At 51.1% G+C, this 25,765-nt stretch overlaps 11 protein-coding genes across 11 annotated transcripts, besides 3 other annotated features; 8 read left to right on the top strand and 3 right to left on the bottom strand.

Annotated features, from left to right (window-relative positions):
• Positions 1–75: 75 nt before the first annotated feature.
• NFIA_009750 (putative ubiquitin-conjugating enzyme) lies at positions 76–1,045 on the top strand (the record flags this gene model as incomplete). Its single annotated transcript, XM_001264191.1, has 3 exons — positions 76–133; positions 187–911; positions 962–1,045. The coding sequence occupies 3 exons, from the start codon at positions 76–78 to the stop codon at positions 1,043–1,045; spliced, it is 867 nt and encodes a 288-aa protein (XP_001264192.1).
• Positions 1,046–2,369: 1,324 nt separating this feature from the next.
• NFIA_009740 (nucleotide diphosphatase) lies at positions 2,370–3,185 on the top strand (the record flags this gene model as incomplete). Its single annotated transcript, XM_001264190.1, has 1 exon — positions 2,370–3,185. The coding sequence occupies one exon, from the start codon at positions 2,370–2,372 to the stop codon at positions 3,183–3,185; it is 816 nt and encodes a 271-aa protein (XP_001264191.1).
• A 258-nt stretch (positions 3,186–3,443) lies between these two features.
• On the bottom strand, positions 3,444–4,366 carry NFIA_009730 (CybS family protein; the record flags this gene model as incomplete). The annotated part of the gene is made up of 4 exons (XM_001264189.1): positions 3,444–3,609; positions 3,662–3,781; positions 3,864–3,930; positions 4,225–4,366. The coding sequence occupies 4 exons, from the start codon at positions 4,364–4,366 to the stop codon at positions 3,444–3,446; spliced, it is 495 nt and encodes a 164-aa protein (XP_001264190.1).
• Positions 4,367–4,896: 530 nt separating this feature from the next.
• NFIA_009720 (MDR family NADP-dependent oxidoreductase) lies at positions 4,897–5,931 on the bottom strand (the record flags this gene model as incomplete). Its single annotated transcript, XM_001264188.1, has 1 exon — positions 4,897–5,931. The coding sequence occupies one exon, from the start codon at positions 5,929–5,931 to the stop codon at positions 4,897–4,899; it is 1,035 nt and encodes a 344-aa protein (XP_001264189.1).
• Positions 5,932–6,616: 685 nt separating this feature from the next.
• Positions 6,617–6,646: a microsatellite.
• A 1,098-nt stretch (positions 6,647–7,744) lies between these two features.
• NFIA_009710 (DEAD/DEAH box helicase) lies at positions 7,745–9,797 on the top strand (the record flags this gene model as incomplete). Its single annotated transcript, XM_001264187.1, has 2 exons — positions 7,745–8,118; positions 8,183–9,797. The coding sequence occupies 2 exons, from the start codon at positions 7,745–7,747 to the stop codon at positions 9,795–9,797; spliced, it is 1,989 nt and encodes a 662-aa protein (XP_001264188.1).
• Positions 9,674–9,723: a microsatellite.
• Positions 9,798–10,637: 840 nt separating the features above from the next.
• NFIA_009700 (helix-loop-helix DNA-binding domain protein) lies at positions 10,638–11,081 on the bottom strand (the record flags this gene model as incomplete). The annotated part of the gene is made up of 1 exon (XM_001264186.1): positions 10,638–11,081. The coding sequence occupies one exon, from the start codon at positions 11,079–11,081 to the stop codon at positions 10,638–10,640; it is 444 nt and encodes a 147-aa protein (XP_001264187.1).
• Positions 11,082–11,357: 276 nt separating this feature from the next.
• Positions 11,358–11,391: a microsatellite.
• Positions 11,392–12,065: 674 nt separating this feature from the next.
• Positions 12,066–12,836, top strand: NFIA_009690 (uncharacterized protein; the record flags this gene model as incomplete). Its single annotated transcript, XM_001264185.1, has 1 exon — positions 12,066–12,836. One exon carries the CDS (start codon positions 12,066–12,068, stop codon positions 12,834–12,836), a length of 771 nt encoding a protein of 256 aa, XP_001264186.1.
• An 899-nt stretch (positions 12,837–13,735) lies between these two features.
• NFIA_009680 (uncharacterized protein) lies at positions 13,736–17,553 on the top strand (the record flags this gene model as incomplete). Its single annotated transcript, XM_001264184.1, has 4 exons — positions 13,736–14,357; positions 14,550–15,107; positions 15,453–17,329; positions 17,392–17,553. The coding sequence occupies 4 exons, from the start codon at positions 13,736–13,738 to the stop codon at positions 17,551–17,553; spliced, it is 3,219 nt and encodes a 1,072-aa protein (XP_001264185.1).
• Positions 17,554–18,647: 1,094 nt separating this feature from the next.
• On the top strand, positions 18,648–19,470 carry NFIA_009670 (uncharacterized protein; the record flags this gene model as incomplete). Its single annotated transcript, XM_001264183.1, has 2 exons — positions 18,648–19,154; positions 19,237–19,470. The coding sequence occupies 2 exons, from the start codon at positions 18,648–18,650 to the stop codon at positions 19,468–19,470; spliced, it is 741 nt and encodes a 246-aa protein (XP_001264184.1).
• Positions 19,471–20,804: 1,334 nt separating this feature from the next.
• On the top strand, positions 20,805–22,708 carry NFIA_009660 (multicopper oxidase; the record flags this gene model as incomplete). The annotated part of the gene is made up of 3 exons (XM_001264182.1): positions 20,805–21,057; positions 21,114–21,585; positions 21,643–22,708. 3 exons carry the CDS (start codon positions 20,805–20,807, stop codon positions 22,706–22,708), a joined length of 1,791 nt encoding a protein of 596 aa, XP_001264183.1.
• A 689-nt stretch (positions 22,709–23,397) lies between these two features.
• NFIA_009650 (Zn(II)2Cys6 transcription factor) lies at positions 23,398–25,250 on the top strand (the record flags this gene model as incomplete). The annotated part of the gene is made up of 3 exons (XM_001264181.1): positions 23,398–24,105; positions 24,163–24,306; positions 24,372–25,250. 3 exons carry the CDS (start codon positions 23,398–23,400, stop codon positions 25,248–25,250), a joined length of 1,731 nt encoding a protein of 576 aa, XP_001264182.1.
• Between the last annotated feature and the right edge of the window lie 515 nt (positions 25,251–25,765).

The raw sequence follows: 25,765 nt of genomic DNA, 5'->3' as shown, positions 1-25,765 counted from the left end.
GCCGGCAATGCTGTGTTTGCTAAGTGTCCATCCTGCAGTGCCAGCTTGAAGCATGCAGCCCCCCCGGGAATTTACATGTCCATCACGCCAGGCGATCCTACCTTGTGGTCAGGCGTAATATTTGTGCGATCGGGTATACTTGCCCTGACCCATTGTCTGCGGAGACTCGAATTGACTCAATCACAGGCCCCTATGCCTCTGCTGTCCTCCGATTCCAGATCCGATTTCCCGACTCCTATCCCGATCTTCCACCCCTCGTCACCTTTTCGACCGATGTTTTCCATCCTTTAATTGTACCCCTTACTACATATACCTTCAGCACGGGCGCGTCGACCGAAGACCCTGTTAGCGCGACGGATGAGGAACGACTACCCCCCGGTGGATTCAGTCTCCGACATGGCTTCCCTCACTGGTTTGGGCGGGCACGGAAGACAGGACGACTGTCAACTGGTTCGTCCAGGCCAGTGAGTGTGAATGGACGGAACGCTGGTGAAGGGGAGATGACATCGACGGATGGTCCTTCATCTCCTTCCTCACATCAGCCCAATGGTGCAGAGGAAGGCGAGAATCTCACCAAGGACAAAGGAACCGCTTCGGACGCAAGTAAAACAGTACCGGTAGCAGTGCTGCTGAACTATATTCGATCAACTTTTGACGATGAGAACGTCCTTGACTCCTTGCCCCTTGAAGCTGCGGGAAACCCAAGCGCGTGGCACGCATGGAAGGCGCACAGAAGAGAAAATAGTGAATCGGCGACGAGCAACTCCAAACGAGGAAGTCCGCAGGCTCGGCTTCCTGGTGATTGGCATTGGGACGGTATTTGGGCGAAGCGTGTTCAGTATGAAATTGAGACGAGTCATTCGGATCAAATATTGTTTGGAAATGCTGCTCGCGGTGCCACCGATGAGATGGTATGTATGCTTTGATTATCTCTATGATTGTGTACTGATGTCCCCGGTAGATACGCTTTTCTCGTCTGGATGATACCACGTTGGCTTCGGTCAAGGAGATGATTATTTCTCCAATTGGCGAAGCACATGCATAGCTTCACTCCTGGATATAATTTCACTACGTCGGCTGCGGTTATCCCTTCAAAGAGTCGAATACATGAACCCGACGTCGCTGCCTTGGGATGTGCTTCCCAGACTTAGAGCACATCCCACCTCGCACCTGCCGTTGATATTCGTCCCCAGGGACCGTCTTCAACCTGTCTCATCCTTGATTCCCAAACGCAGAGAACATCCTCTACTTGTCAGCATCCAGTACCGGTTGCATCTTAGACGTTTTGGATAACACTAATCATGTCTAACGACTGGTTCTATCGATACCAAACTACAATTCTCGCTGTCGTCCTAGTTTTCGTCCCTATCATTGTGGTCTGCAGCATCTTCATGACTGCTCTTGCATGCTCCGAATACTGGTCCACACGGCGTGGTTGCAGTTTCTCCTATTTTACTTGCATCTGTGGTCTCAGGTCGAGAAGTCAGCGCCAGAGGACTCGTTCTGACACTGATGACGCCAACTCCTCCGAGAGGACTGAATCAACGCGGCCCTCTGCTGAAAACAAGAATCCAGTCTTAAGAACTGAGCAAGCCTAGAGATCCCGTTAGCTGTTCGCGTATGCTCTGTCGCTGGAACTTCCTCGGTTTATGCGCTGACGTTGCTTAAGGCTGCGCGGGGGCAGGCATTGCTCATGATACTGGGATGGTCGGGTCATTCACACAATGGCCGGGTGCGTCTCGAAGCACTCAATCTTACTCCGCGGCGAGTCCGGAGATTCTGTCACATGAAATAAAGCGGAATGGGGGTAGCAACAAGCTATGCAGGACTTGCCAGCCTAACGTACATAAACACTGCCGTCTGAGCCGAAGAGGTGCTACCTCCTTGACAACAGGAGCTCCTCGACTTGATGTATCTTTACCATTTGTTGAACCAAAGTCGCTGCAAACCCTGTTACGCTTTCAAAGGATGCGTCAAGATAGCTCTTGCTTCTCATGAAACTAGACTACTGTCGTCTATAACCTGGATTGAAGGTTGAGCATACCATGTCTTGTTCAGAGGACTGCGAGAGACAGGGCGCTATCCTCTCCGTTGATGCTGTACATAGTTTGTGTGACTGTTCCTACTAGCATACCATACGTATCCAAAAACAATAGTTACGGGTTTAATACTTGCCAATGTATACGGTACCTGATGGCCCTAGATATAAGTGATCAATCGGGCTACCGAATGAGACAAGCGCTACTCCAATTGGGGTATATTATCTTTCATGTACCCCACACCGAACGAGGTCAACTTCTGCTTCAGACAACATCTATTATCGCACGCTCCTCACACCTCTGCAATCCCACAAAAACACAAACAAGGCAATGGCCAACTCGAAAGACAACCTTCTGTCGCAGGTCGACGACATCACCCCCGACCCCCCACCAGCCTACGATGCCAGCGCCGCACCCACCCCTCGTCTCCCACGCCCACCACCCCTCTCCCTCCCCGTCCTCAACACCCTGCGCACCAAACGGGTAATCCTCGCCTCGGCTTCCCCCCGGCGCCGCCAGATCCTCTCCCTCCTGGGCCTCCCCTTCGAAGTCATCCCCAGCGATGCCGCCGAAGACTTCCCCAAGACAATGGAACCCTTCGAGTACGTCCTCGCAACAGCAACCAAGAAAGCACAGACCGTGTACTCCGCCGAAATCAACAACGAGGGAAAGGGCGAGCCGGCGCTGATCCTGGCGGCTGACACCGTCGTGGTTGATAATCTGTCGGGATCGATACTGGAGAAGCCGCGCTCTGAGGCGCAGCACATCGCTATGCTGAAGATGCTGCGCGATAATCGCGTGCATAAGGTTTACACGGCGATGGTGGCGATGGCGCCGCTGGAGAGCGCGCGGCAGCCGGGGTATGCGCTTGAGACGCACATCGAGGAGACGGATGTGGTGTTTGATCGGGAGGTGACGGATGATTTGATTGTGGCGTATGTGCGGACGAGGGAGGGGGCGGATAAGGCGGGGGGGTATGGGTTGCAGGGGTTGGGGTCAATTCTTGTGGAGAGTATTCAGGGGAGTTGGGATAATGTTGTGGGTTTGCCGTTGAAGGCGGCTTTGAAGTTGATTGAGAAGGTGGTGGCTAAGGCGGATGATGATGACGGGGATGAAATGTTGGAGGGTGATGATGAGGAGGAGTAAAGCGGTTGAGTGCTCGGTCTTGGGCTCATGATGATATCCTTTGCTATGATACTACGCTGGTCGTTCGCTATAGATTCCATCGATGTGAAAAGGATATTGGGATAGAAAAAGTCTTCGGTTTACATTTTATAGCCAAAGCAGTCGAGCAGGCTAGCTTGACGAGACAAATAGAGAATCTGGCACATGTACATAGGCAGACGCCTGGGAAGAATCATCGAAATCAAACGCAAAATTCAAACAACACCCTCAAATATTGGTCTATGCCTTCCACACCCGCTTGATGGCCTCTGTAATACCAACGTCGTTTGTCTCGAACTCGTACAGACCGACGGCGGTGGTAACAGTGAAAGCACGCAGCAGCCAGTTCATGAACGTCTTGGTCTTGGGGACGCGGCGCTTGGGGAAGTAGTCGATAATAGAGGCACTGTCACCTGTCAGCTTCGACTGCCTGTTAAAAGTCGAACGGCTAGACATACTGGAAACCAATGTGGGAGTGCAGGACCAGCAGGGCACAGAGGACGGAATCCATGACGGGGTTCAGGGAGCCGGCAGCGAAGGGAGCGATGGTCAGAGGGATCAGTCCAACAGAGACGAGTCTAGATCCGCATCAGCGTTGATTGTCATGATTTATACCCCTCCACCTGAGTCTTCATAGACCAAAATCCACTCATTACGCACCTCTCGAATGTCCAATGGTAGCTACCCTCCGAAGGGTGAGGCTTGGGAATAGGAGCAGGGTCGTTCACTGGCAGAGTCTTGTGTCAGTCGATCATTCTTCTGTTTCGAGTATGACACCTGGATGTATCGAATGCTGCGGAATGAGAATTTGGCTGAAAAACGGCGTGTATTCCGCTCCGCGTCTCAAATAGTATTGATCCTGTTAACGAAGAGGCTTTTGACATACTTGTTCCCTGAATGACCTCTGTACGCAACCTGTTAGCTCACTCCATTCCATACGCCCCTCCTGATCCACGCAACACCCCGCAATCACCACCAATCACCATCATAACCTTCATGAACAAAGCAAGGAGTAACTCACGAGGTAGAGGAGGTAGAATCTGCTTCTTCGCAGAAGCATGGAAAGCCACAACCTGCGACACGTTCTTGTTCACCAAGGGCGACCGGAAGGCAGACAGGCAAGAGTGCCTGGAAAGGAGGGACTGGCGCGCAATCGAAGCCATCGTGTCGATATACTGAGAACTGGATCCAAACAATATCCTAAAGCGAGCTGCGCTGCAGACCTGAGGGCGTTTAGGAGTCCTGAACCTAAGGCAGTAGCACGCTTGAGATCGTGAAGTTGAATTGGAACCTCGGGAATCCGATTCGGGATGCGGTCATCACATTGTGCGCGCTCTGATTCGCCAGTGGCTCTCCGCCCAGCCGAAAATGGCCGATGTTCCGGCAGATGGATTTGTATGGTGTCTTGTAAATGCTTCAGCTGTCTCTTTTCTAGTATTGTATTTAGATTCAAGCATGTTGATATCTGTCTACAGGTACTGGGTCTACAGAGACATTCACGAGCTACGTGTTTCACTCACAATCGCAGTGGACGTCAATCCACGTGTGCGGACGTCAATTACCGGAGACCAAATCTGAAAAATGTTTTTGCGCCAGGCATATGTAATTCATTTTCGCTCATATCTCGTCATAATGTGTCTATGAGATGATTATACTATAAACATGCAGGATTTTCCGACGGATTACCTCCCATCTAGAACTTCAGGACAGCCTTGCCCTTGTTCTTACCGTGGAAGATACCCACCAGACCCTCGGCGGCATTGTCGATACCGGTGGTCTCGTGCAGAAGAGCCTTGAAGGAACCCTCCTTGATCCACTTCTGCACGTTCTTCTGGTGCTCTTCAGTGTACTTGTCACCCATGCCAGGGTCGCTGACGATGAAGCCACGCATGTCAATACGCTTGATCAGCACATTGTGGATGTTCTTGATGGGGTAAGGAGCAGTGTTGTATTGGGAGATCAGGCCGCAGACAACGACACGACCAAAGTTGTTCATAGCGTCCAGAGCCGCCTCGAGGTGCTCGCCACCGACGTTCTCGTAGTAGATGTCGATACCCTGGGGCGCCAGGCGGGCCAGAGCATCAGCGGGCTTTTCCTTCTTGTAGTTGAAACCGCCGTCAAAGCCCAGGTCCTTGGTGATGTACTCGAGCTTCTCGTCGGAACCAACACTGCCGATGACCTTGAGACCCTCGTGCTTAGCCAGCTGACCAACGAGCTGTCCGACAGCGCCGCTGGCAGCGGAGACGAAGATGGTCTCGCCCTTCTTGGGCTTACCGATCTCGTAAAGGGAAGAGTAGGCGGTCAGACCGGGCATACCCAGAGCACCGAGGAACACACGGATGTCCTCAATGCCGAGGGGGTTCTCGAGAGGGCGGATGCGGGCAACCTGGGAGCCATCGAGAACGATGTACTCCTGGATGGGGACGAAGCCGATGACCAGATCGCCTTCCTTGAAAGAAGCATTGTTGGAGCGGAGGACCTTGGCAATCGTCGTGCTGTCGATGGGCTTGCCAAGCTCCAAAGCGGGAGAGTAGGACTTTACGTGAGGCGGGCGCATGCGGCCACGCATGTAGGGGTCGAAGCTGGTGTAGAGGGACTGCAGGACAACGCCATTCTCGGGGGCGGGTGTGTTGGCGTCATACTCGACAGGCTCGATGGTAAGGTGCTCGCCGGGGACTGGGTATCCTTCGGGGACTTTCTTGAAGACGAGGGCCTTGTTTGAGCTCATTTTGGCGGTGAGTGTATGAAGTGTATGGAGAGGATTGGGAGGATAATGTGTATAGAAAGCTTCTAGAGGGGTCTCAACAATAAATAGCTAATCTGTAGCTACGAAGAGCAGTACTGATTTATATACTGTACCTTCCTAATGGCCCTAGGCAAGTACGTAGTACGTAGCCCACTTTTCCAAGAAGACAAGCGGGGCAGAGTCAAATCCAACGAAAGGATGAATAATGATGAATTTTGCCTGGATTATCAAGCAGCGAACACCAGAGAAGCTTCTTGAGAAATCAAAAAAGATGGAAAGTACCTAGGCAACTCGTCTGGCCGAGGGTCCTTAGCAGCGGAGTGGCTCCCAGATCAACTTACTCCGCTAGAGCCGGAGACTTAAGTGTACCATGTCTCCATGAAACCAAGTCTTCATGGCTGGATGAGTGGAGCTATCGGGAGGACTCATGTCCATCCCCGACGGGTGAAGGACACTTTCTAGGAAAGAGAACCGTGTCATTGAGACTGGCGAGTGGCAGGGTGTTGCGCAATGATGAACGGCTAGACGAGACTCTGAGATTTTGTACGGAGGTGTTCCCTAAAGCAGCCATACACCCATGGTATGCTCACTAATAATGCAGTTTAATGCATTGCCGGCTTGGCCGAGCTGCAGGCATAGATGTCTTGCTCAGTACTGAGTAGAGAGGTAATAATAATAAAAATAATAGTAATAATAACGGTATGACATGGTATGATTATTATTCTGATCTGAGTCCCGCAAGTGAAAAATTAGCTGTAGATAGATAGATAGAGAGGTAAGCACCTTAATAGAGCATTGTAACTTTGCCTTCATAGATACCGTACATTACGTGATGAAGTCATAAGGCAGAAATTCGCGCAAGCTGCATCTCAGTATTGGGTACGATTATTATGCGTTGACCAGCTACTTCATTTCGACTTCATAGCAGACTTGATTTCCAGTAGTTCTCCTAGATTCGGTCCTCATTACTGATGTTCTTCGATATGTGATCTGGATTGCAGATCAAGAGCATTTCACGCCACAAGTTTGGAGTTGCTATAGGACTCAATGTGCATATGCACACCCATTTCAAGGGTTCTGTTGAGAAGACACAGTTTCCAATCCCTTGAACAGCTAAAATCCTCAAAGGTGCACGCAAGAGCTTGTTCGCTATCATCCATCTGGAGTATCGAGCCAACGTTGCATTCGATCACCTGGTCAGACAACTCGGAGGACTCCGTGAACACAACAACACTCAACCCCAACGATTGAATACGTAGACATGTTGAACTCGATCATCCTCAGAACGATGGCACAAACTTACTATCTAAATTCTATTCATCAGAAAATGCCTTTGCCATCCCCTATTATGGAGACAGCTGCCATGGACTCATCCCTTTGACGACTTTGCGCAAATGACATGATTGAGAAACTGGAGCATTAGATAGTAGAATGTAAGCCACACTGTACTTGTTTTGATCCTCACCTGTCCATTCGTCTTGTTCCTCATGCTGGTGAGCATCACCACACCCTATCTACTTCGTACTTGGTGCTTCTTGGTGGATGTTGTGCCTGAGGCCACTCGGCCAATCATCATACATTTGCACCGATTCTCGCCGCCAGTTTCTCACCGCCTGCAGCCTCGAACTTTTTCTGCCGCTATTTTTCCCTTTCCCAGAATGATTTGAAGTTTCGGACTGTGGCTAATCCTGCATCAGCCAACATCATTTTGAGATTGTTTTCATCTCGATTTTTTGTTTTTCTCGGTTTAATTGTTGATATAGAATATCAACTATATTCCCCCTTTACTGATTTAATGATGCTGGGCGCAGTTCGCCGTTATGGCGTTGTCCACGCTCTGCGAGCCTCCGTCCCCCGGGCCATCTGCAGACCGTCGAATTCGCAGCTCTTAAGATGCCAGACTTCTCCCGTTACAGCCTTCCCCCAGTCCGTGCGACTGCTGCATAAGTCGTCGCCTTTCTTTTCATCGGCATCCGCTCAAGCGCAGGCGCAACCTGATGACTTCCAGTCGGCTGCTCCGCAGGAGCCTTTGAGAGACTTCACCGACTTGGCCGAGCAGGAACTGGTGGACCCGAAAATCATTCGCGCAATTGTTAAAGATATGAATATCAAAACTATGACCGATGTCCAAAGCCAGACCTTGCGTGAAATTTTGCAAGGAGATGATGTGTTAGTAGATGCTCTCGCTCTAAATGCCCTTGGACCGAAACTAATCGTGCATCTCTTTCTACAGTTTGGCCCAGGCAAAGACCGGTACTGGAAAAACCCTTGCGTTTCTCACGCCGGTATTCCAGAATATCATGAAGGACCCGTCCTTGAAGGGGCTGAACCGGAGGAGGTCACAGGCGAGCTCCTCCGACATTCGCGCTATTATCATCTCCCCTACTCGTGAGCTGGCAGAGCAGATTGCTGTGGAGGCTAGGCGGTTAGCGGCTCACTCAGGTGTCATTGTCCAGACTGCAGTTGGCGGCACTCAGAAGCGCGAGGGTCTTCGTCGCATCCAAAGAGAGGGATGCCATGTGTTGATCGGCACGCCAGGTCGACTCAAGGATATCCTCTCCGACTCTTACAATGGTATCACGGCCCCCAATCTGTCCACTCTGGTACTGGACGAAGCAGATCGTTTGCTGGATGATGGGTTCTCGGAAGATATCATCAATATCCAGCGTCTTCTTCCGGACCCCATGAAGGTTGACCGTCAAACGCTCATGTTCTCCGCGACGGTCCCAAGGGAAGTCATGCGAATGGTTCGTAAGACCATGAAGCCTAACTTCAAGTTCGTCAAGACCGTGCGAGATGACGAAGTCCCTACCCATCTCACAGTTCCTCAGAAATACGTTGTTCTCAGAGGCTACGAGAATGCCATGCCTGCTCTTCTCGAGTTTGTGACGAAATATGTCGAAGGCGAAAATGAGAATCCGAATCAGCGCCCGTTCAAGGCAATTGTCTATTTCAACTCAACCGTGCAGACTAATTTGGTCTATGAGACTTTCCGCAACATAGTCGAGCAGCGTCATCATCCGCTACGCCGTGTTCGTGTCTACGAAATCCATTCCCAGCTGACTCAGGCTCGGAGAACACGCTCCTCTGACTTTTTCCGGGCTGCTAAGTCTGCCATCCTTTTCTCGTCCGATGTGACAGCGCGGGGTATGGACTTCCCTGATGTAACTCACGTAATCCAAGTCAGTATTCCCAGGGACCGAGCCACGTACATTCACCGTCTGGGTCGTACGGCACGGGCGAATAAGACTGGCGAGGGCTGGGTTCTCACCCACCGAGGAGAGCTGCCTGAGTTCGGCAGGCAACTGGAAGGCATTCCACTCAACCAAGACAAGCAGACCTTCACGACGGCTACGGTCGATATGAGCAAGCCTGAACTCGACCCCGAGTCCCCCGCAACTAGATTCATCAAGGAGGTCAAGGACGCCGTGCAAGAAGTTCCAGAAGATCTGAAGAGGCGAGCATACATGTCCCAAATTGGCCCCTTGAGAGGTTATTTTGCTCGCAAGCGGGACCTGATCCAGGCCATCAACGACTGTGTCGTGCACGGCTATGGCCTGCCCGAACCTCCACAAATGAGTCCGACCGTTGCCCGTAATTTGGGACTTGATCGAGTACCTGGTGTTCGTGTTGCGGACTACCGCGGTTCCAGCGACGTCATGTCGACCGGACGTGACTATCGCGGAGGCGATCGCGATAACTACGCTAGTAACTCTCGCCGTGGCCGCGGGTTCAATTCAGACCGCCGCGAGTTCAAATCCGACCGCCGCGAGTCAAGGTTTGGCAATCGCCGCAACGCCGATGATTTCTCCAGAGGCCGCCGGCGTGCCGACAGGGACGACTTCTAGACGTATTTTCGTTTCTCAGGTCCAGTTAGAACCCCTGTGTAGACTCAGCCAGTGGTGTTGAGCGAGTCTCGCACAGCCGATCCGCTTTGAATTTGACAGAGAGATTGCATTGGGCGGCGTTATACGATCTAACAGGGCACTTCTCATCTCTTCATATGTTTTATATCACCTGGGACTTCTGGATTGTAGAATGTTCGTTGGCTTTGAATACTCGTGATGATATGTCTTGACTACCCATCTTAGTGTGTATTATAAGAGATTCCAATGTGTATTATTGATACTGTTGTTCGGTGTGGATTTTGATCTGGACATAGAGTCCGCAATATGTCAAGGAACATTTAGTGATTCTTTTATCCCGAAATCGGCATAGGACAAGAACTGCAAGCAGAACAGTAGGGTTAGTTTTACAGACTTCTCATCGGTAATTATGCATTCTTCAAAGTCCGCATCAAGGTATCAAGTTCAAACGACAAGAGCCGACCAGGGAACAGGGAGTCGCTCTACTAAACGCGACTCTCAGAGAGTAAAATGTGACCAAAGAACACTCCAGAGCGCCATAACTATCCAGCCTGCGTTCCAAGCATGCCAGAAACTCAGCGATAACCCCAATTTTCGCTGGAGGAAGCACCAAAGCTAGGCAGGAAATCGTCCAGCTTTTTATCGCATAAACCAAAGAACACACGTATCCCATAAAACAAAGTCATAACCCATGAAAATGTGGTTGTGTCCCATTTTGCCCATGTCTGACAGTCACCGACAACAACCTAACCCGCAACCGCAATGCCGAGACCTCGGCTGGTGTCCACGAAATCCCCTCAGCGCGTTGTGATACGATACTCCTCACGTTCGAAACGCATCATCGATGTGTCCGCCTCTGCTCTCAATCTCAGCAATAAGCTCCTGCCTCTCCTGTAGCTTCATGTGTATGAAATCCACCGTCTTGCGAAGCACGACGCTCTCGCTCCGGCCCTGGCCTTCCAGCCCCGGCACCAGCTCCGTAAGGCGATCGAAGCCCTCTCTAATCGCAGCGCGTCGCTTCTGCTCCGAGGCGATGTGGTTGTTCTTCTTCTCTTGTTCTGTGAGGCGTGGTTTATCCCGGTCTGTTGCTGTGCCTGTGCTTGTGCCTGAGACGGCCGCTTGCTTGGAGGATGAGGGGCCGGTGGGGGTGGTGGAGGAGCGAGTATGTGCGTCCTCCGCTGCTGTGCTTACGCTGGCGGGAATGGGAGAACAGGAGGGTTCGGAGGAGCTGGAGGCGAGGGATGCTGGTGGTTGTGCAGATGGCATGTTGCTTTTCCCTCTTTTTTTCCCCTCGTCTTATATTGGTGGTGGGATTAGTTTGCGATCAAATTGCTGTGAGAGGTTGAAGCATGTGACTGTCTTTTTTCATGTGACACTCAGTGCGGAGGACGAGTGGTATATAAGAAGACCACTCAAGAACGAAAACAAACAAGCAGAAAATCAGAAACAAATAATGAGTGACCGACTTAGAGAAGTAACTGGATTGGAGGCTTGAGGATTGTAGAGATCAAAAGCATTGTTGAGAGAAAGAGAAAGACCGTTCTGGCTCTGGCTCTGGCTTTGGCTCTGGTTCTGGACGATCCAAGGATTTTAAGGAAGCCAGCTATCCTCCACCCAAAACCTAGTAGCGTGCGGAGTCGAACCCCATAGGTGTTCGAACGTCCAATTTTCTGTGTTTCTACTCCTTCGTTCTTGGCCTCACGCTGATTCCCACTAACTAGATAAGTCCTAGTTACTTCGTACCTGCTGCACAGTACAGTCGAGTCTCGACTTAAGACACTAGTCGGAAATAGAAATTCGCGTCGCGGTTAATCGCCGGATGAGGTTGGCCAAGCCTCTGGAGATCCGCTGTCTGGGCCTCTTCACGTCATCGGTATCCTTATCGAATATCTCCCCATAAGACCAACGATTCCGACTTACTACAATCCTCTCTGTTCTTCCCCCATTGACACTGCTTCTAAACAGCTTCCTGTCTTCTAGCTTTGTATTTCTCTATCATCCCGCTCGCAGTTACTATTCAATCATACATCGCCGCGTCAGTCCATAACTTCATACTAGACAAGCTCAACTTATGACGTCCAGACTTGATAGCAGCCTCATTCAGAATATGAGCACTCGTGCACCTCTTCGCGGCTCCTGCTTATGCGGTCGCAATCAGTATTCGATTGACATCCCAGATAATGTAACAGACCACGCTCATATATACTTTGACAGCAGCCGGGATCACCGTACGTATCGGCCCAAGCAGTCATGCCATCCCCTGTACCTACCCCAAGGCAACGCAAGACTGATATGTATCAAGGAAAATCATATGGATCACCTCTTACCGCATGGCTGCGAGTTCCATTGAGCTGGTATCAATCCCACACCGAGTCTTACTTTCCTGATGAAACCCATGCCACCATTCGTCGGGTCTTTACCCCTCACCATGCCCCGCACACACAGCGCATCTTCTGCGGATACTGCGGTACTCCGCTCACATACTGGAGCGAGATTCCTCGGGGGGAGGCAGACTATATGTCTGTGACGATTGGTAGTCTGTACGGCGAGGCTCAACGCATGCTAGAGGACCTCGGCCTTCTTCCGGGATCGTCGGATGAAGGCGAAGAATATGAGGAAGAGACCGGAGAAGCAGAAGAAAAGGAGGAGAAGACAGGCGTGACGGTAAGCCCAGCTGAGCATACGCAAACATCGTCCGCCCATTCAGCAGTTGTCGTGCCTTCGCGGGCTCGCGCGCCTGCCCTGACTCGGAGCTACCGACGGGGTACGACGCGGGGTATACCGTGGTTCGAGGAGATGATTGAGGGAAGTCGACTGGGCCGCATAATGAAGAGAAGGCGTGGTGTAGGGGGCAGTGATGACAGCTCGACGACAATAGAATGGGAAGTGACCGAGTGGATGGATGAGGATCCCAGCTCAGAAACGCAGGCAGCGTCAGAAGATGCGCGGAGCGCAGTAAAACGAAAAAGAGGACATTACGTCGACACTGAGGGACCCGGTTCGGCCTCAAAACAAATGTGATACTAGCGGATTTCTACTCGCCTTGTAAACGAGAAATTGGTCGGCCTACAATGCTCAAGGTATGCGCAACAGGAGCATCAGTATACGAGGAAGCTCTGCTCCCCTACTCTCCAGATAACAGCAATATGTCCATGTGCCTTGATCACGGATGTCCACTTCCATGCGATTGTCCCTCAGTTAGGGTCAACTTAGGCGCCGACGGATTTGTCGTCCCCATATATAGCACAAGATCTCAGAACCAGAAGCATGAGAATACAAAAAAGCTGCTTCCATGCTAATCTTTTTGATTTCAACTTGCATCTCTAGAGGCGTAGATGACCCCAAGCAATAAACAAACACAAGTAAGGCGACCGTGAATGGCCAGTGCCTGAGGTGTGCTATCTATCACGTAGTTGGTTTCCCAAATAGGAATCGCCTCGCTTAGGTTGCCTATGCCTACAGTGAAGTGAAGGATATCTTCGTCTGCTCTCGCACACTGTGTTCTTTCAGAACAGAACTGTCATTATTTGCGTGTCTGCTTGGAAGCACTCCATTCCTTTGATCTACTTGGTAATCATCTTAATATCATATGCCACTTGCCTTAGGACTGAGATATCAGCTTAGCCCTCGTTTGGATTCAGAACCAACATTTAGCAGCCCTGGAATAAGACGTCTTGCTGTCATCTCATCTCTCGTCTTCAGGAACACCAGCCTGAACACCTGCATGATCGCCCTCTTGTGTAGATACTTACTGTGCTCGAACATAGGACAACCAAGGTCGAATAGGTATCCTTCCCTGCTTATCTCCTATTCCTGTGTTTCGATTGCTGGGACGTAACCCTCGATAGTCACATTCTCTGAGAAATAGCCTGCGAGGCGAGATCTTTGCCTGCTAGCAGGGCAGTCGACCACGACTCAAGATGAAGCATGACCCACATTCAGCAAAGCTGAAAGGGAAGCGCTCAGCTCCCAATCTCAGGACCAAAAGAAGTGCCATCAATATTCCTGCCAGCGGCAAAGGGCGTAAGGCAATCAAGGAAAACTATGTACCAGGGGTTAAGAGCAGAGCATCAGCACCGAACTTGAAGCAAGTTGCAGAGGAGTTGACTCCTAAGCCCCCCTCCCCTCCCAGCGAGGCCCCCGAGAGTCAGATCAACGAATCGAAGGATAAGCAGGATGGCGAGTCTCAGCCGAAGGAAGTCCCACGATTTATGCTGTTCACTGAGACCAAGATTAAGCCTGTCGAGTATCGGCCACCACGCCAATACACAGGTCCTCCTATTCCTAAGATCATGGGGATTGAACCGATGTTCTTCCGGCCAAAACCGGTTGAGATCAAGAAAGAGTCACGAAAAGAGAGGATCCTGAAGGAGATCAGAAAGAGGTATCAAGTCAGGAAAGCTCGGGTGAGAGGCGTCGTGAAGAATCTTAGGAATATCAGGGCGCTCAGGACGTTGCATGCACTGAAGGCCTCTGTGAAGGCGATGCGTAAGGATGCGCAAGAACGGCTTCTCGAGGTACGTGTTGTCAAGGACGTTTGTTGTGAGTTGCAGGGAAGCTGAGTGGATGGCATGCAGTGCAAGCCAATTTATCATATCAAGGAGATCAAAGAGCTCAGGCGAGCCTCGATGTTCCTTGGTCTCCCTAGGCTTCAGAAAAGACCGCTATCAACTTTGTCTGTACGTGGATATACCTGAGGTCTGTGTCCAGGGAAGACTCACTCTGAGAAGATAGGGAGCACCATCACACTCGGGGACTGTCGACGATACTCTGAAATCTCAGTATACAGCAGGGCAGCTGATTCTCCGAAGCTCGCAGAGCTTTTCGCAGAGGCTGGCACTAGTACGCAGGTCGAAGACGGACCCGGCCCTACAATAGTGAATGAAGACGAGGACCGCACAGTGCGCCAGTCCCTGTTGTTTTTCTCAGATGTGGCCTCTCTTATTCAAACACATCCAAATTTCAGAAATTCTGGCGAAGGCATCACCCAAACTGAGTCTTTCGCAACTTCTTCCTCTTTCCTTCAGCACCAGAATAGTCGTCCACTTTCACTCTCTTCATCCATACTTCAATATCACACTTTTCCCAATAACCTCGGCGAGGTTTCCCCTCGATCTTCTTTCTCAGATACTTCTTCTGATGTAACGATCACCCCTCTAAGAATCCAGAAAAAAGCCAGGATGCCACCTGAACCAGGTTCGGCGTCAAAGGATCCCTTTGTTGATTCTTCGACTGGTGGCAATCACACCGCAGACAACCTTGATAACACGTCTCAGTCTCAGGTCTCTGAAGGTACGGCTCTGCTGTTTCCTTGTTCATAATTTCTATGTTCTGCAATGATGTGCAAGAGCTCCCGTACTCCGATCTGTTTCTTCAGCTATCTCAAGCCTGCGGTGGCTGAGGAGTAGCTTCATGAGGACCTTCGCTTCTTTTCCATCTATCAGCGACTATACCTTATACTTAAGATGCTAACAAGTACTCGTACGCAGGTGTTGTGGAGAATACAGCAGATAACGCTGCATCCACTGCAAAATCAGACCAGGACAACACAATCTCTTCTGAGTCTGTAAGACCTGAGGCTCTCAACCAAGGTACGTACGGCCTTCTCACTTGAAAGCTCTTGCTGACATTGCAAAGACAAAAACACCAACAAAGATACACCTCGACACGCCAGCCATGGAACTCGTATCCCTGCCCCGGCTTCCCAGAAGGTGGGTACTGAAGGAAACCAACAGAAAGGCACGCGTGTGACTTCTGAGCACCGTAGCTCAATCCCCGTCGCGGTCCGAAAGGTTGGCACGGAGCATCAGAACATGCCTGAAGGTGGCTCTAGTGGACACAAGGCTGGTGAGACCCGTGCCACTGAAAGTACCCGCAGGCCTCATGTGTCGCCTTTCCAGCATCAGATCGATACTCTGTGGGGGTATATACGAGATGAAGACATAGCAAACGAGGTTTCCCGCTACTCATCCACATCATCCTCTAGTGGCGACTGGGATGGTGATCAGGATGACGCGGACGAGCTGGAGAGACCCAGCGGTTACACTGGCGATAATCGTCGGCGATTCGAGCGATCTGCTCAACGCTTCTACGGACCACGTCTGCAGATCGCGGCGTCGGCGGAAAACGTCATCATGGGCACCCCGAAGCTTTCTTCGAGATCGTCTCCTGATCTTAAAAGAGACGTCCCTCGTACTGCTACACAGAGTAGCCCCCACAACGCACGCCTCGGTGAGCAGAGTTCCAGATCGGTTGAAGGAGGTCATGAAGCAAAGGTCAGCCCTGCTGCAACCCCTGAAGCTTCTCGGAACTTTTGTCGCCCCCGGCCTTCTCTTGAGAATATCTCCAGAAGGGACTTCAGTGGACGTGAGCTTTCTATTCCACGAAAGCCTGTAGGTAGCCCAAGCCTCACCGATCTCCACAATCCCAGTTCGAATGAACTTCCGTCTCAGTACGTGGTGCCTACTGTGCCCAAGATTCCCGATGGACATAATGCGTTCTTGCACAAGGACAAACCTTTGCCTGAACTGAAAGCCGCGAGGGTCAAGGGGGCAGCAGCCGCTGGCAGCCCGCATCCTACCCGTACGTCCTCACTACAGTCGGTTCCCGCTAGCCACGGAGAGTCTGCCGTGACTACTCCTCGGACTCCCAATATACCACACCCAGGCGGCACAACAGATTTGGAACGCACTGTGACCTTCGACGATATCGTGCTCGAAAACAAACATAGCGCACAGCGCGGAAAAGGCAAGTTCCCAGACTCGAGGAGCAATCGCATGCTTGACAGCTTTCGCAACATCTTCAAGCATAAAAATGCCGCTGATAAAGCACGTATGAAGAATCAAGAGAGCACCGACGCTGCAGTAGAAGAGTCTGCAGTCCAGGCTCAAAGCGGTGCAGCCGATCGTGCTAGTAAGGATGATGGTAAATTGGAATCGGCAACGACAGCCTCTAAGTCACGAATTAAGTCCCCCAGACTGCCCGAACGAGCTGGTTGGAGCAAGAGTGCTCGCAGCATTAGTGCCCCTATCCATGTCTCACCCGGAGCGTTCCCGACTCCTACTTCCTCCTTATCTTCCATCCCGGCCCCTTCGCCACGTGTCTACGAGGAATACCAAACTCCCTCGTTTGCTAGGCCTACCAAGTCAACGCGTACTAGAGCGGCCACAAACCCTAGGTTGCAAACGCCTGTTGCTGCAGACGGCCGCTCCCGGAGAACTTCAGCGATGGCAGCTTCTACTGGAAGCCCGCAGCGCTCGACCCGCGTTTCTCGTCATCTCAGATCAGCGACTGGATCCAAGAAGGCATCACAGACCAAAAAGATCGCAGAAGAACAGGCAGCGATCTCCGAGTCTCCAGGGGCTGCTTCTTCCCAGACAACTCATACCTCAAACACAGATTGGTTGAACCTTCCTAAGGAGCAGAAAGATGAGGAGATCTCTGCCTTTATTCCTCGGATTTTCCGAGAGATATGCGAAGAGGCGGACCGGGATAAGAGAGCAGAGATGCTTCGGGTAAGTCTCCTTGCCGTTGTAGACCTCCTGTGACTGGGCCCTCTCGCTAATGACGCGTACAGGAAACTCTCTCACTGAAGCATCAACTGGATACTGTGAACAACGCGCGTGCGGTTGTTACAGAAGCCGAGGAGACGCTACGCAAGAAAATGGAAAAGAAAACCGTTGCCGAGCGAGCTCTCTATGAGAAGTTCCTTCAAGCTCGGACCAAAGTCGCCTCTTAGAGCGTCAGCTTATGACTTGCACGACTGATGACGATTACGGAGTATCACTTTCACCTGATTTATGTCTTATGACTGATAAATGAATGAGCAATGACATTTTTGCTGTCTTGCGTTTTTGATACCCTGGCCTCGGTCATCGTTGAGTCGATCCACGCGTTTCTTATCTCTTTGTTGACCTTCATTCAAACCCTAACTCAGGCAGCATATGATGTTTTCCTTTTCGTTGGTCGTTTCAGTTGCTCCTTCTGCTTGTCTGCTTCTTTAATGTTTCAACTGGGCAAAAAACAAAAATCACAAAAAAAAGGCTTCTGTCCGAGTGAACACTGCAGCCCATGTCTTGTTTTCCTTTTTGCTCTTAATGATGAGTTAGAAAAGCCGCAAAAACACTAGAAAATTGAGAAAAATGGGGCGTAGCCCTACAAAAGAACTGGTCATGAGTAAATGTCTGTCTCATCTTCCGCTCAATGAGTGCAGTAGTTGAGCTTCTAAACTGTTCTCAAAGTGTTTCCACAGACGAATCGAACTGATGCCCACTAGAGGCATCAGCATTTGGCAGTGAAAGTGGTCCTCACACAACGAGACAGAAGGAGGTGACTCTGATGGTACAAAGGACAAAGAGCCTCAGCTTCGTAGCGGCTTGTCTTTCCTGGAGGATAAACTTGCAGACAGAACCACAAAGAATTGTTATGCTTAGCTTATTTGTTCATTCAAGCGGCTTTGCATAATGCCCTGCTAGCCAAAGGCATTCAACATATTGTGAATGGCCATTGACTGTCAGAGTGCAACAGATCCTTCACGTCGCCCTCTTCTTACCCAATACTAAAGTGATGACCACCCACAACTTCCCAACTTCCTACTCTTGCTGCTTCAACTCGTCCTGAACTTTATCCTTCAGTATTCTCGGTAACAAGCATCATGCGGAAGGAACATAGGAATCAGCGCTACCGGGTAAGTCTGTCTTTTCGAGTCTCTTCTGAGCACCATCGAAACAATCCTGCTATGACAGTCTCTTGTGTTTCGAGCCGCTAATCTTGGCCGAGTGGCAGCCAAACAACTTCGGCAACACGACCAACACGGTCAATTTTCCAGACCAAATGAGTGGCCGCACCATTGAGCGATTCCCACCCGTCCCCGTGCAAGACGCAGAACGCTTCTCTAGAGACCCGAGAGTTCCCTTCATTCCTCCTGAGCTCGCGCAAGCACCAGTCCCCAGACACCGAATCAACGCGTTCAATGACCAGCCTCTGCCTTATCAGCATCATCAACCTGTGCACACCTGGATTCCAGGCCTCCCGGGACTGGTCAATACCGGCCGGCCCACCATGATCCCGCCCAACACAATGATGGCCACTCCCCCTGCTGTGTATGCGCAACCAAGACCTGTCATGACCGGGCGTCCCGTCATGAATCCGGCTCATGCAATGATCAATAGTCCCCCTCCTGGTTATGCGCAGCAAGAGCCTTTCATGGGGCCCCATCCTGCCATGAATCCAACTCAAGCAATGATGACTACTCCTCCTATTCTTGCGCAGCGGATGAGGGAGCAAGTTGACCAGTACAAGATGATTCTGCATGACATTCGCAGGGCAAGCGGACGACTGGTAAGCTTGATCAAACTTATTGGCTCGCTCCTTCAACCGATTATTCCACTCCTTTGGATACTGACATGTTGTCGAACGCTAGGAATTCGAACCACCTCGTTTCACGCCTCACCCAAGCTTCACGGATTCGCCACCTCCAGAGATATACTCGCCGTCCTCAGAGGGAAAGAGTCCCAAGGATGTGATGTTCGCCGCATCGACTCCAACCTCGAAGCTTCGTGGGGACGCGCCTGAGTTTGTCCCTGGTAAACCATATGAGGGTAAAAACCAGAAACCAAAGACAGAGCGGGGATGGATGATCGTTTCTAGCACGTAGCTTGGGTGTTTCTCCTCATCGGCATGTCGCAAGACTTTGACGATGTCGCGAACGCTTGAGCTGTGCCGCTGAAGGTCCTGAATCAGTTCGGATAGCCCTTTCGAAAGTCCTTCGTCAATATCAGGGCTGTACCATGCATGGGGGCCTGTATTTCGCCGTCCTTTAAGGATATTGAGTTAATCCAAATGCTATGCGAACATTTCTACTCTTTCCTGACCTGTCGTCTTAAGGGGATTTTTGAGCGGACATAAGGTAGGTTGGAATCTGTAGGCTTGTGTGACCATCCCATACATTCGCCGAACCTATGAGCTCTTGTAGCAAGTAATACCCTTAACTTCTGTATTCACTTGGCCCTAAGGACCAGAGCCAAGTATAGATCCGAACTTCGAACCAGATCTGCCTGACGGAGCGGGCCGGCCTTTTTTTCTCGGTGGTCTCGACTTTTACCCTACAGCTTCCGTAACTTCCGAGATCTTGTCGAACATTTCCCGAGAGCTTGCCGAACTGCAACCCGCCCTTTTCTCAACCATAACAACTCAAGCTCATCACCCCAAACTGTGTCCACTTATTGCTAAAATGTCAACAAAATATCAGTGTTGTTTGATTTCTACCTCACTGACTGTTCTGAATTTCCTTTGTGCTCTCTAAGACTGCCCTGCCCGTAAGACCACATACATCCGTACGACCGCACCAACTACCGATGCCTCAACTTATCCGTGAGCGTCTAACCGTCTAAGCTTCTCGGCAATCACTAGTTGCGCTATGGTATCAAGGATCTGCATGCTTGCATCCTACACTGGGATAGTCTACTGATTTGCAGGGCAGTGTTTATGCAGCCCGATTGCGGATCTATTGATTCCAGAAAGGCTGATTTGGCTGACCTGGCGAACCATGTGCCCGCACGCCGCTGTGATACGGACAACAGAGCGAGAATCGAACTACACCGACAATGCCGTGGGTCGAAGTGGTTCGACGGATATCTCACTTAATAGAAACTATCACTCAATATAGATGTGTGATTCGATAATCGATCAGCCACAGACCCGGCGATCCGGTTTGCACAGTATTGCTGAGCTGAGGAGGCTCATTTAGCTAGTGGAATTGTGTAGCTAATGAATGGACTGGAGTGCATCTTGTTGCATAGTTGCGTCTGGACGAGGTCACACTGCACAAATCGGAATTTTTGTCAGCCAGCCATGCCACTTGTTCAAAGATGAAGCGGGCGCACTGCAGCCTGGTAAGCCTCTTCGGAGGTTATAAAGCAATGGATTCCCGCTGTTGCATTGGGTACCACGTCGTTGCATTTGCGCTGAGTTGACATCTGCTCAGTCGACATGGGCTCCTTTCGCGATGGACTGGCTTCCTTGGCCCTGCTTCTGTTATGTTTTGTTTCATGGGGATCAGCTAGTGTGGTGCGCTTCAAAATCACTCTGACATGGGAGGACTGGGCTCCAGCTGGTATTGCTCGGAAAATGATTCTCACCAATGGCCAATTTCCAGCTCCGCCATTGTACGTGCGACAAGGCGATGATGTCGAGTTTTTGGTGGATAATCAACTTCCCTTTGCTACCGCAGTCCATTTCCACGGTAAGCCTATTCAATGACAACAATTGCTAGTCAAGGCTGACACCTCACCTAATCAGGCATTGACCAAATGGGAACGCCTTGGTCCGATGGAGTTCCTGGTCTTTCGCAAAGACCAATCCCGTCCGGCAGCAGTTTTCTATACATGTGGAATGCAGGACAGTATGGCAGCTATATGTATCACGCTCACAGCAGAGGGCAGATTGATGATGGCTTACACGGAGCGATCTATATCCGTCCTGATGACGAAGTGGAGAAGCCCTTTCGGTTGATAAGTAATCGTACGCGCGAAGTCAAGGCCATGCGTCGAGCCGAAGAAAGAACAGTCCCCATAGTGCTGAGTGACTGGCGCCAGTTGACGTCTGAGGAGCTGTGGCATGCGGAAGAGGCAACTGGACTAGACGCATACTGTGTGAATGCGTTATTAGTCAATGGAAGGGGCTCCGTACAGTGTCTAGACCGCAATACGTTGGATTGGTATAGTGCGGCAAAGTGGGCATTTCTGGGAAACTCTTCGCTGACTGATATTGGGTAAGAGTGAGAGAAACACGGCAATTCGATTTATCGATTTGAAGCTGACTCTCCCAGCTGCGCGCCTCCGACGATTCCTCTGCTCGAAGGAGACTTTCCACACAACTTTAGTGCCACGCCACCGACACTGTTTTCTGGCTGTACTCCGTCTCAGGGCTCGACGGAGCTACTCCTGGTGGATCCACACGCTTCGTACGCCAGTTTTGACTTGATTAGTGCTGCTAGTGTGTCAATGCTCACTTTCTCAGTCGACGAACATCCCATGTATATATACGCCGTCGATGGAAGATATATCGTCCCGGTTCGAGTGGATGCCATCACCATTGCCAACGGAAACCGTTATTCGGTCATGGTGAAGCTGGATAAACCGGCTGGTGACTACACCGTGCGTGTAGCGAACGCCGGAATCAACCAACTTATTACTGCCAATGCGAGCATATCTTACGACACGCCTTTCAAGGCTCAATCACGTCCTTCGCAGCCATCAATCGACATCACCGGCGCAAACACAACAGCGGACGTCGTGATATTCGACGAGAGCATGGTGACCCCTTTCCCTGTGGAGGTACCGGCGCAAGAGGTTGCCCAGACCTTCTTCCTAGATGTCGCCCGGTTCAACGCGTCCTACCGCTGGATTCTTGGAAACTCGGGCTTCCCGCTCTCCATGGAGGAATCGCCTCCACTTCTGTTCAATCGCTCCGCCGCCAAGCCCCATCTTTCGATTTCAACACGTAACGGAACCTGGGTCGATCTCATCTTCAGAGTCACCGGCCCTTTACAGCCACCACACCCTTTTCACAAGCACTCGAACAAGTTCTTCGTCATTGGTCAAGGGAACGGCGTCTTCAATTATACCTCAGTGGCTGAGGCTAGGAAATACATTCCGAAAAGCTTCAACTTTAAGGCCCCGCAGATACGGGACTCATTCGCGACGCCTCCCAGTGTATCTGGCCCCACTTGGTTGGCAATAAGATATCAAGTCGTGAATCCTGGCGCGTTCTTGATCCATTGTCACATTCAAGTCCATCTGAGCGGTGGTATGGCGCTGGCAATATTGGACGGCGTAGATAAGTGGCCTGTGGACATTCCCGAGGAGTACCGGCTTGCTGCCTCGGGATCATAGTGATGGGAGTGACATATGTTTGCGCTTGGATGTTTTGAGCTCAGCCTTAGAGCCACATGAAGGGAGTTTTTCGAGGCTTCGAGGAGATACATGATTGACGAGAAATCATTATATAGAGCATGGACTTTCTTGGCCAAACAGACCTCAGGCAAGTTCATGGTTACCCCGCGCAGGCTACTCCTTACTTGGATGATGGATCGGCCTTCATGTAGTCTGACAATTGTAACCCCGTAAGGTCCTGAAGACAGTTAACCTGAAAGTCGAAAACAGAGTCACGGTCGTGATAATAAGTGATAACCTCGGGAAACCGCCGAACTTTAAGTTTAACCCCACAACTTAGCCAGATGGGGTCGTGTGGGGTCGTGCACTCATGGTCTCTCCTGAAGTTTCAGGAACCGAACCGACCATGACGGGGATCCCACCTCTTGAAGCATCTCAATCCTATCGTGGTTCATGGTAGTAGTGAGCACGATCTTCCATCTCGATAATTTATTCTCAACAGCCGCGATATCTTTATCCTAGCACTCGGGAGGGTTCAGACCATACACCGTGACCGGCCTTCTCCGCTGTGCCCGCCCGGTGGTACCACTTGCTCGCACAGCTTACTTATTCAGGAACGGGTTTTCTGCATCCACGAACTGTACGGAGTACCTGTGCGACCGAATAAAACAGCAAACTATTGGTTCACTATGGTCTTCTGTGGGAAACCCAGCAAAGGATGCGGCCAATGCCGAACGAGGAAGATCCGGTGCGACCAGGAACGGCCTGCTTGTTCGCAATGTCTCAAAGGCAACAGGGTCTGCCCCGGCTACCGAGACGAACTGTCGTTGATGTTCCGCGATGAAAGTCAGCAGGTTGTCCGGAAGGCCCGGAATAGTGCTGCCGCGCGCAAGTCCAAAACACAGGCGAGAAAGGCGGCCAGGCGCACCCTTTCGTCGAGTGAGAGTAGTCCCGAGTCCACATCCGGTGCGACGACGGTCTCGGTCAGCCGGGGTAGCGATGTTGTTGACTTCGGCGACGAGAGCCCGGTGCAGACTGAGCTGATTGAGCGGCAGCCGCTGACGAGGACCCAGCCGTCGTACCAGACCACGCAGGATGAGGCGGTTTGTTACTTCCTTCGGTATAACAGGTGGCCTGGGTTTCACTGGATGATAGACCTGAGTCCCGAATTTCTTGCCAGCTCGGGCTTTTCTGTGAGCCACGAGGCTATGAAAGCGAGTGTCGGTGCTGTGGGGACGGCGATGCTTGGACGGGTCCGACAAGACATGTCGATGGTTATCGCTGCTGGAGCGGAATATGGGTTCGCTTTGCAAATGTTAGCATTCGCTGTCTCAAATCCTGCAGAGGTGAAAGCCAATTCGACACTGGGGGCGGTCTTGATGCTGGCCATTTTTGAGGTGAGCTGCCTTTATAGCCTCGTTTTTCTGCTCATGCATTGCTCAGACATTGTCCAGGTCGTTACCAGCCGGACAACACAAAATATTGAAAAGTGGACGAATCATCTTCGCGGCGCCGCAGCGATTCTTGAACTGCGCGGTCCAGAACAAGTACAGAATGAGGAGGGTCTGAAGCTGTTCGTCCAGCTGCGATTTCAGATAGTACGTGCTTCGCTGGCTCCTGCAGCTTGACCCTTCTTTCTTCAGATGACAGCTGACACTCGCAGATTACGAGCTGCTTACAGCTCAGCGTACACGTGCCGCCATCGGTGCTCGAATGTGCACCACTTGGCATGTTTCTCCGCCCACAGACAGAGGCTTACGGTGATCGCCTGATATACGTCCTAGGCCAATTGGCCAACCTCCGTGCCGATGTCAGACAGAAGTACATGACGGATAATCAAGAGATTCTAACAGCAGCCTACGACATCGAAGCAGAATTGCTAGCCTGGATTGCATCTCTTCCGCCGGACTTTTCGTACACCACCGTCGAGAATACGTACTCCGACGCAGAGTTCAAGAGACTCTGTCGCGGCATACTCCCATACAACAATCAATACCACGTCTACAGCGATCTCTGGATCTGCCATACATGGAACCAGTATCGTTGCGCGCGCATCATCGTCTCCGAGATGATACTGAGCTGTCTGCGACGACTGCACAGCAAGTCACCGGGCGCACGCGCTGCCAGCGAACTGCAAAGTCACTGCGTCAGGATCCGCAGCAGTACGCGGCAGTTGGCTGCTGACATCTGCGCCAGCGTACCCTACCATTTCGGCGTTGGCAGCACAGGTGAGAGTCAGACAAGCTCTGTCCCCCTCAATGAGAGTCACACCGCAGGGCTCGTGCTACTGTGGCCGCTGGTCATGGCCGGTGCAACCGAGGGAAAGAACCACCCTGTGCGCAAGTGGGGCATTGACTGTCTGCGGCTCATCGGGCACGGTATGGGGATCGATCAGGCCCTTGCTTTGATTGATGTTCTAGAAACCGAAGCGGGGGTCTTTGACGGCGTGGGCGATGACGGAGTGCTCATAGAGGAGAAGAGCTCCGCCATTGTGAAGAACAAGGTTTTGGCAAGTGCTTGGAAGCATTTGGCGGCTAAATGACTGCTTCCTTTATGAGGGTGATTTGATTGAACCTGGGTGTATAGTCTGGGCGATCTGGCGTATTGGATGGACGGACGTGTATCTCGTCAGGCGCCTTATCAGATGATTTATGCTGTACATGATGTAAATGACACATTCATATACATAATACACCTCGTCCATCTCTCATAAAGCTTAGATCGAGCCTTCTGGTGGGCTGCACGCTCTGGTTTCATTTGTTCCTGAGGCAGCTACACAGCCTTGCCTAACTACGGTTGCGGGGGGCAGTGCTGCAAGGCTTACCTGCTGCACTCCATAAACGGGAGCAAGGGTTATGTGACTAAGTCATAATAATTGACTACGCGACTCAGCCTCATTGTATTTTGGCACGTCCTTTATCTGACTTGGCTAGTAGTTCATATGTTGGTCCCTGCATTCGGGGTTTAGCCCTCGTATTACCTTTAAGTCTTGATCCTAGATCATGACTCTTTAAGCTCAGCCTTTTCTAGCCTGGCGCACAGATAGTTTTCTTTGTG

This window comes from Aspergillus fischeri, genomic scaffold, assembly GCF_000149645.3.
Source record: "Aspergillus fischeri NRRL 181 1099437636249 genomic scaffold, whole genome shotgun sequence".
NCBI classification, from domain to species: Eukaryota; Fungi; Ascomycota; class Eurotiomycetes; order Eurotiales; family Aspergillaceae; genus Aspergillus; species Aspergillus fischeri.
Note: the sequence above shows the minus strand (reverse complement) of the source record. Positions and strands in the feature narration are given on the sequence as shown.